The sequence below is a fragment of the Penaeus monodon genome, chromosome 7, assembly GCF_015228065.2.
Source record: "Penaeus monodon isolate SGIC_2016 chromosome 7, NSTDA_Pmon_1, whole genome shotgun sequence".
In the NCBI taxonomy this organism is placed as follows: domain Eukaryota; kingdom Metazoa; phylum Arthropoda; class Malacostraca; order Decapoda; family Penaeidae; genus Penaeus; species Penaeus monodon.
The window spans coordinates 6,081,249-6,091,248 of NC_051392.1; the positions used below are offsets into that span (position 1 = coordinate 6,081,249).

Genomic DNA, 10,000 nt, shown 5'->3' on the forward strand with positions numbered 1-10,000 from the left:
AACGACCGTTCACGTGACACCCACTCATATGATATATATTATAAGCATATATACTTCATATATTCTCTCTATTATTATATCTATCTATATATATATATATATATATGTATATACATATATATAATATATATATATATATATATATATAATATATATATATATAATATATATATATATATATATTATATATATATATATATATATATATATATATATATATATATATATATATATATATACACACATATATGAGGAAGAGATATGAGAGAGAGAGAGAGAGAGAGAGAGAGAGAGAGAGAGAGAGAGAGAGAGAGAGAGAGAGAGAGAGAGAGAGAGAGAGAGAGAGAGAGAGAGAGAGAAACAAGTAAGCATCCCTCTGCACGCGCCAGGAAAAGACTTTTAACAAGGTCATTTCGTGATCTGCGAAGCCCTTATCCCCTTTTCACAACCCCACTATCCCTCACTACCCCCTCGTTCCCCCCGTAAGCCCCCGCCCATACCAAACCAGCCATCGCGAAAGGCCATTTGTGCGGCATTTCTTGGAAATTCCCCTCCAAGATTCTTATAACGATTATTTTTTATATATTTACCAGTCATTATTTTTTTTTTTCTGTACAGATTCCAACTGGGGGACATCTTTGATTTCTTTTTCTTCTTTTCCTTTTGAGTATAGTGTGTGGTGAATGTATATAATGGTGTGTGGGGTATGCATATCATGATGTATAGTTTATGCATAGCGTGGTGTATGCAAAATATGGCATATGACGTATGCATATCAAGTCTATTTTCTTCGATCTCAAAAAAAAAAAAGGAAATACTGTTACATTTAAAAAAAAAACACAACGCAGAAACAGAGCCAAACAAACGGAAACACAAACACGACTAAATACGAGTTTCGGAAGAGCCTCTTAAAAAACGCATGTCAGCACAAGTGACGATGACTAAGGCGAGGATTGACCAAAATTGCCACGACTTACAGTGAGTGACAATCACCCCCCTTTCCCCCCTCCCCCGATAAGGAGGGACGACCCCACCTCTTCCTCCCCAACAGCTGACAAGACATGAGGGGGAGGGGAGAGGGGAGTGAAGAGGGGGTCGAATCCCTCCCATGCGTCACCAGGTCGTCATCACACCTCCTGGTTTCGCTCGCTGCTCACCTTCACCCCCCCTCCCCCCGGCCCCTCCCTCTTCCTCCAGCACAAACCAACCGGCCTGCAGAAGCCCGCCATATGGGAGGGCGGAAACAGCACAAACCTTACCTTTGCCGGGCCAATTTCTCTCCTTCTGGTCGTGGCCACTACTCTGTGCACGTGTGGCATGCACGTGAGCCGTGGCCACAGTGCCTGCATCACGGACTTGCATCCCGAGTCCCGGCCGGCACAGGGCCAGCAGGCCGGAGTCACAGAGCCACACTCACGTCACCGTCACTGCATAACGTGGACCCGACGCCCTCGGCTTCCTCCTGCTTCACCCACGGCGCTGCCCGGCGCCATTGCCAAGCGCGGATCTGCGTTCCCCATAGCACGGGGCTATTCTGCTACGTCATTTCTTCGCGGTGCCACATTGCGACACTGGCACTGCCGCGTCCTTGCACGGAGCCTACACTGCGTCACTGGCATCCGTGGTCCCCGCACAGAGCCACACTGAATCACTGGTGGCACGAGGCCGCCGCGGTGCCACACTGCCTCGGCGCGGCCCCCGAACGGCGCCTCATCCGTATCCCGTCCCCGGCGGCGTCCCCGCACAGGGCGAGCCCGGACGGCGGCTCGACCGAGTGCCACACTGCGTCATTCGCAGCAAAGTCCCGCTCCGGATCCGGTGACACACTGGCCTCGCGTGAGCTCGCGCCAGCGGCGTGTGCGGAGGCCCTCGCTCGCCGTGGGGGCGGCGCTGCACCTTGCGTCACACGAAGCACACTTCACACTCCACACTCCGGCCGCCGCCGCCTCTCGCGCACACACGCCGCAGAACCGCTGCGACGCCTCGCTCGCCCGCAACTACGTATAAGCTGGGTTGCGTGGCAGTAGTGCGGGCCACGCACGCCGGGGAGGCCAGACACACAAACTCACTCACACACACGCACACACGTCCACACACTGAGCGACGGGGACAGCGGCGACGACGACGACGACCACGTCAAGAGAGGCTGCAGCGGCGAGGAGTGCAAGTGCCCGCCGTCCGCCAGCCAGCCGCTCGGTGCCCGCCCGGCCCGCCACACCAACCACCCGCCCGGGATCGCTGCTGCAACGCAACTGAGCGACCGCGACCACAGGCAGTAGTAGGCGGTGGCGGCGGCGATGGCGGAGGCAACACACCACCACCGGCACGGGACAGGAGGGTGAAAAGGGTGAAAGAGAGGGAGGGGGAGAAGGAGGGGGAGTGGGGGTCGGAGAGGGCGAGAGAAGCGGAGTGGGCGGGGAAGGAGGAAGGGAGGGAGTGGGGAGCGGAGGGAGGGGCAGAGAGAGAGAGAGAGAAAGAGAGAAAGAGAGAAAGAGAGAGAGAGAGAGAGAGAGAGAGAGAGAGAAGGCAGGTGACTTAAACGTATCAAGACGATGACAGGCTCATGTTCTAATTTACTCAATTCCCCCCCCCTCTCTCTCTCTCTCTCTCTTTCTCTTTCTCTTTCTCTTTCTCTCTCTCTCTCTCTCTCTTACTCTTTCCATCTACCTATCTATCTATCCCTCTCTCTCCCCAACCTACCGCAACACCCGAGCCCAAGGTGTAGTCCGCTGTGTGTGCGTGCGTGCGTGCGTGTGCGATTCCCTCATCCTCCTTCCTATTCCCCAAGGACACGCCTCCCCCCCTCCCCCCTCCCTTGCACCCGGGGACGCTTCTTGTGAGATTTCTAAGGACTTCTTAGGACTTCCCTTCACCTCCTTGTCTCTTCCTTTAATCCCTTCTTCTACCTCCCCGTCTTTTCTCCCCTTCTACTTCCCTTTCTTTTCTCCGTCTCCCATTTCTATTTCCCGTTCTTTTCTCTCTCCATCTACTTTTTTTATTTATTCCTTCTATTCTTTCTCCACCCCTCTTTCATTTCCCTTTTTCCTCTCTCTTTCTCCCTCCATCCCCTCCCTCCCTCGCTCCCTCACTCCCCCCTTCCTCCCTCCCTCTCTGCTCCCTTCCATTATTCGCCCCATCCGCCAGTGTATTCTTTATTCGACCGAAGTGACAAAACAAAAACAATAATAACACATACGAGAAAAAGGAACAAAAATCCTCAATAAAATCACGACAAATGAATCAACTAAATCAACACCCAACTAAACGAACACACTAATGATACAATAAAACAAATACAAATAAACAAACAAACATACAAACAAACAAACACATACAAACAAACAAACAAATTAAAATACAAACAAACAAACAAATTAAAAACAACATAAGACACACAACTGATAGATAAAAAAAAAATCCTCTCAGGTGGAGAGACGCAAGTGGAGTTGACACAGCTGGAGTGACGCAGGTGGAGTAACACAGGTAAGAGACACAGGTGGAGAAACGCAGGTGGAGAGAAGGTGGAGTGACGCACGTAGAGTAACACATGTGGAGTTAAAACAGTGGAGCAAAACAGGTAGAGTAACGCAAGTGGAGTAAGACAGATGGAGAGACGTAGCTAAACTAACACAGGTGGAGACGTAGACAGAGTAATGCAAGTGGATTAACGCAAGTGGAGAGACGCAGTTGGAGTAAAACAGGTAGGATATCGCAAATGGAGTAACACAGGTGGAGGGACGCAGGTGGAGTAAAACACGAAGGGTAACGCAAGTGGAGTAACACAGGTGGAGCGACGCACTTCATTATCCCAGCGTGACGGAGGAGCACAGCTGGCCGTCCTAGTGACAAGGTTTATCCAAGTCATGGCGTGACGCACACAGGAGGAGGAGGGGGAGGAGGGGAGGAGGAGGGGGAGGAGACGCCGTAAGGACTGACTTTGTCTTCTTTCACAAACAAAAGACACGAAGATAATAAAAAAAAACAACAACGAGTGACAGATTTAACAGAACAAACAAGTACAGGTGGTTTTACGTGTGTCACCAGAGGGCCGCGCGCTGGACGCCCTCCGCCATCATGCTCGAATCCGTCGATCATCCACCCGCTCCATCCCCCTACACCCCCCTATTCCTACCCATACCCTACCCCCTACCCATCCTACCTCCCCACTCACGCCCATCCGCCCCTACCCCTTCCTCCACCTCCTATCCACCCCTTCCCCCACCTCTACCCATCCGCCCCTACCCCTTCCCCCGCTCACCTACGCACCCGCCACCCACCCCCTCCTACGCCTTAGTAATCCTCCGGCAGAGCCTCGGGCGCTGCCGACGACGGTCCTTCGGCTCCTTCGAGTAGCAAGCGGCCGCCCAGCCGTCGGCGGAGCCTAAAAATAGCCGGGCGGCCGTATGCTTTCCCCGAGGGGCGTCGGCCCAGCGGACCGTCGCTCCTGTGCCGCCCTTTGCGCTGTCCGCTTTGTTGTTTCTTCACTCCCTATCTATCTATCTGCTGTCTGTCCATCTATCTGCCCGTTTATCTATCAATCAATCAATCAATCAGTCAATCAATCTATCCATCTATCTACACACATTCCTTCTCCCGCCTCTCCCCCCCCTACACACACGAGATCAATCGTACCACATACTTTTAATCTATCCTTTATCAATAACAGTAATAAACCAGACCAAATTATTAAAACAAATAAATAAATAAATAAAAAACGCAAAATAAGAATAAAAAAAAACAAGAAAAAAAACACACTGACACGAGATCACACGAGACATCGAGGCAAAGATAAAAATAATAAGAATAAGCCTAAAAATACGAAGAAACAGAAGAACTCGTCAGTCAGGTGAGAGGAGGAACCGTTGCATGATCAAGAAAAAAAAAGAATAAAAAAAAAGAAAAGAAAAGAAAAAGTCTCAGCCTCCTATCTCAGGCCATCTCACCCTCCCCCCTTTTTTCCCCCTCTTTCCCCTCGCCCTCGGATATATGTGTCCGTTGCGTCCGTGGACATGGCACAATGCAAGGACAGCGACAGTTAGGCGAGCGACCACGTCAACACAAACAGCGGCGAAACGTGTTTACAAACATGGGGCGGAGGTCACTAACACAAAAACAAATATTTGATTGTACACATATACTTGCAAGCACGCACACAGACACACACGCAACTCTCTCACACACAAATATACATATACATACATATACACATACAAATATATATATATATATATATATATATATATATATATATATATATATATATATATATATATATATATATATATAATAGTGATATATAATAGTGGTGTAGATGTAGTGATGTTTAATGTGTGTGTGTGTGGTGGTATGTGTGTGTGGTGTGTGTGTGTGTGTGTGTGTGTGTGTGTGTGTGTGTGTGTTGTGTGTTGTGTGTGTGATGTGTGTGTGTTGTGTAGTGTTGTGTTGTGTGTCGTGTGTGTGTCGCGTGTGTCGTGTGTGTGTCGTGTGTGTATCGTGTGTGTGTCGTGTGTGTGTATGTGTGTATGTGTGTGTGTATGTGTGTGTGTATGTGTGTATGTATGTGTGTGTGTGTGTGTGTGTGTGTGTGTGGCGCATACAGACGCGTAGAGTGCACACGCACACACACACGAATTTCATGACTTTATTCCTACGGAATATAGTCATCAAATGACATGTGTTATTGATTTTTTTTATGTAAGTTATGCGTGCGACATGAGGAGATGGAGGGAAGGAGGAGAGGGAGAGAGGGGGGGGGGGAGAGAGAGAGAGAGAGAGAGAGAGAGAGAGAGAGAGAGAGAGAGAGAGAGAGAGAGAGAGAGAGAGAGAGAGAGAGAGAGAGAGAGAGAGAGAGAGAGAGGAGGAGAGAGAGGAGAAAGGAAAAGAAAAAAAAATAGAAAAAAAAAAATAATAAAACGACAAACCAAACGAAGCAGACAGACCGACAAAACAGACCGCGAGAAAGAGAAACAGACCGACAAAGACATACCGCGAGAAAGAGAAACGCCAACAGAATTAGACAGACAGACAGACGAGCAGCATCACACAAATAAATAGAACCAGCGGGAGGGGAAAAAATAAAACACAGACCTCAGTTGAACCACCGCGAGAGAGGTCAAGGGTCGGGCGCGTCTCACATGGCTAATAACAATTTTTTTTTTCCCCTCTCATGCCATTGTGTCCACTCAAAACACGGGTCTCTTTTTCCTCTTCCTCTCCCTGTTTATCTCCGTTTCTCTCTTTGCCTATTATCGTTTTTTTCCCCAAGGACGGGGGAGGGGGGGGAGGTCGAAATCTTCCTATCGTCCTGTTTCCTTTTGTTCTTTCGGATTTTTCTGTCTTCTTTTGTCTTCTCGATTTCTCTTTGCCACGTCTTCGTTCGTCATTCTTTTTCTTTCTTTTCTTTTTTATTCGCTCTCATTTTATCTTGTTCTTATCTGTTTTTATCTTCTTTTCATTTTTCCTCTTTAGTTCTATTTTCTCTTCTTCTTCTTCTTCTTCTCCGTCTCTCTCCCTCTCTCCCTCTTCTTCTCCCTCTCTCCCTCTCCCTTTCTGTCTGTCTGCCTATCTGAAAAGTTCAACACAGAAACAACACTGACTTTTTTCCCCCAAACTGTAATTGCTCATAAAAAATACAAATAAAAAACAAATGAACCTCGTGCAAACCTAATGAAAAGCGATATCGGATAATGTCTTTTTTTCCTCGTAGTTTCCGTAAAATACAAATTTTAGTTCGGAATCACAGAAGATAAAATGATGGAAAATAATGAATCGAGGAATTCGTTTCGTAATCCCGCCCTCGCTCCCCTTCCCTCCCTCTCTCCCTCCCTTCCCTCCCCCTCCCTCCCTCTGCCTCCCTCTCCCTCCCTTCTCTTTTTCCTTTTCTCTTCTTCCTTCTCTCCCTCGCTTCCTCTCTCTTTCTACCTCATTTCTCTTCCTCCTTTCCGTTTCTTCCCCTTCCATCTCCCATCCTGCTCTCCTTCCCCCTCCTCCCTCCACCGTCCGAACTTCTACTCCTTTCCCCTATGTACCCCCTAACTCCCTCCCTCCCTCCCTCCTCTCCTTCTCTTCCTCCCGAACTCATACCTTCCTTCCTTCCTTCCTCCCTCCCTCCCTTTATTCCTTCCCGTACTAATACCTCCCTTCCTCCCTCCCTCCGTCCGTCCGTCCCTCCTTCCCTCCCTCCCTCCCTTCCTCCCCTCCGCCGCCCCTATTCCTGGCCCTCTTTTCTCTTCCTCTCTCTCTCTTCCCCAACTCTACTGCGAGCCAATATGTCTCAGCTACTATAGCCGTGTCTTCAATACTTTCTTCAGAAAACGTGACGTCAAGGGAAGTGTTGTGGACATCTAGCGGTGGAGGAAAAGGAGAAGGGAAGGGAAGTGGATGAAGGGGGGGAGGGGGGGAGAGAGGGGGAGAGAGGGAGAGAAAGAGAGAGAGAAAAAGAGATAGAGAAAGAGAGATAGAGAAAGATAGATAGAGAAAGAAATAGAAAAAGAGAGAAAGAGAGAGAGAAAGATAGAAAGAGAAAGAGAGAGTAATAAAAGAGAGAGAGAGAGAGAGAGAGAGAGAGGAGAGAGGAGAGAAGAGGAGAGAGGAAGAGAGAGGAGAGAAAGGAGAGAAAGAGGAGAAAGACGAAAGAGAAGGAAAGAGCAGATAGAGAGAGAAAGAAGTAGCAAGATGAAGAGAATCAAGTAATACACGAGAGAAGACGGCGGGGCAAATAGAGGTAACCCACAACACTCCGCCAGATCCCCATCTAGATAATCACTATCTCGCTGCACACGTATACCCCGCCATTAAGAGGAGTTAATGACAGGTTAGCACAGTGATGGTGGAGTGTTTGCACTAAGTGACCGGGAAAGAACAGTCTATAACACACACACACACAGACAGACACACACACACACATACACACACACACACACACACACACACACGTAGTAACTTATATGCCTGCGCACGGGCACACAAATACACACACTAACATACAAGCAGACTCACGCATATAAATACGCACATATTATACGCACATAGAGACACATGAACACAAACACACAAGCGCGCATTATACATACATGTACATAAACACGAAGTACACACACACACACACACACACACACACACACGCACACACGCACACACGCACGCACGCACGCACGCACGCATGCACATGCATACAAACGTAATCGACAGCTGAAGTGGTAAGAAGTGTATCAGGTCTTCAGTACAACACTGTAACACTCAGTACTAACGGGTAATGAGTCCTCTCTCCTCTCTCGTCTCTCGTCTCTCTCGTCTCTCTCTTCTCTCTCTCGTCTCTCTCTCTCTCTCTCTCGCTCTCGCTCTCTCTCTCGTCGTCTCTCTCTCTCTCGCTCTCTCTCTCTCTCTCTCGCTCTCACTCTCTCTCTCTCTCTCTCGCTCGCTCTCTCTCTCTTTATTCCTATAAACTCTCCTTTCCTCATTCGTATCCCTTTCATCTTTCGCTCCCTCTCTTTCGTTTTTTTTTTTCTCTCCCTATCTCTCACTCCTGTTCCATTATTTCCTTATTCGTCCCCACAATCTTCACACTTACTCACCATCATAATCATCACAGTCCTCACTCATACTCATCACGCTAGCTCATTCACTCACCATCACAGTCCTCGCTCACATTCATTATCACTATCATCACACTCGCTCATCACCACCATCGCCACCAATCTCCACACTACATCACCACCACCACCACCACAATCCTCACCCACATTCACCACCCTCATCCACACTCACCACCACCACAATCCTCACCCATACACCACCACCACCACAATCCCCCAACACTCACCATTGCACCCCTCACTCACACGCTCGCTCATTCCCTCGCCACCGCAAGCAAACTCACCACCACGCCCGCGCCGACGAAGAGAACAACCGCGGGCACTGTTCCGAGCCGAGTCCGCCGCCCGCAAGCAAGCAAGCAAGCAAGCAAGCGAGCAAGCAAGCAAGCAAACAAACAATCAAGCAAAAAAGCAAGCACGGAAACGCTCTCTCTCCTCGCCGGACGCACTTCGTAACTTCGCGCGGAAACATAAACGGGGGGTCGTTGCAACAGCGAGCTACGGAGGGAAGGAGGGAGTGGAGGGGGAGGGAGGGAGTGGAGGGAGGAAGGGAGTGGAGGGAAAGAGGGAATGGAAGGAGGGTGTGGATGATGGGATGGTGGGATGGAGGGAGGGAGGGAGGGAGGGAATGGAGGGAGGGTGTGGATGGTGGGAGGGAGGGAAGGAGGGAGTGGAGGGGTGGAGGGAGGGGTGGAGGGAGGGGTGGAGGGAGGGAGGGAGGGAAGGAAGGTGTGGATGGTGGGAGTGGAGGGAAAGCGGGAGGGAGAGAGGGAAGGAAAGAGGGAGGTAGAGAGGGAAGGAAAGAGTGAAGAGCAGGGAGTATAAATAAGAAACAGACGGAGAATATGAGACAGGAGGTAGGAAGAAAAAGAGAGATGGGAAGGAGAAAAATAACACAAAAGAAAGAGAAGAAGAGATAAAGACAGAAAAAGAAAGCGAGAAAAAGACAAAAAGACAAAAAAAGGTAGAGAGAAAGAAAGAAAAACAAAAACAAAAACAAAGAGAAAGATATGCGAGAAAGATGGACGAGAACGAACAGACAAAAAAGAAAAAGAGAAAAAAGAAGAAAAAAAGAAAAACTAAATAATGAAAGCAAACGTCTAAACGCCATGAAGATAAATAGGTGCGAAAGAAAGAAAGAGAAAGAAAAACAAGAAGATATATATGCATAGACATGACGGAAGGGGGTTAAGGGGAGGGGGGAGGGGTGTGTGAAGAGACGGGGGGGGGCATGAAATACGAGCGCGTGAAAGCAAACAAACGAATAACAAGAAAGAGTTACAGAAAAACACAACTCTCTTGAAAAGGGGGAGAGGAAAGGCAGCGTGTGGGCACCGTATGGGGGAATAAGGCGAAAGATGATAAAAGAGATAATGAGGTAATGCAGACAGATGTGAGGAATCGGA

General features: G+C 48.7%; 1 protein-coding gene across 1 annotated transcript in view; it reads right to left on the reverse strand.

The window, feature by feature from the left end:
* LOC119575010 (DNA-directed RNA polymerases I, II, and III subunit RPABC3-like) overlaps positions 1 to 2,250 on the reverse strand; it is a 112,370-nt gene extending 110,120 nt beyond the window's left edge. Inside the window, exon 1 of the mRNA XM_037922324.1 lies at positions 1,260 to 2,250. Coding sequence (XP_037778252.1) covers positions 1,260 to 1,362 — 103 coding nt within the window. The 5' untranslated portion in view covers positions 1,363 to 2,250. The remainder of the gene's footprint in view (positions 1 to 1,259) is intronic.
* Between the last annotated feature and the right edge of the window lie 7,750 nt (positions 2,251 to 10,000).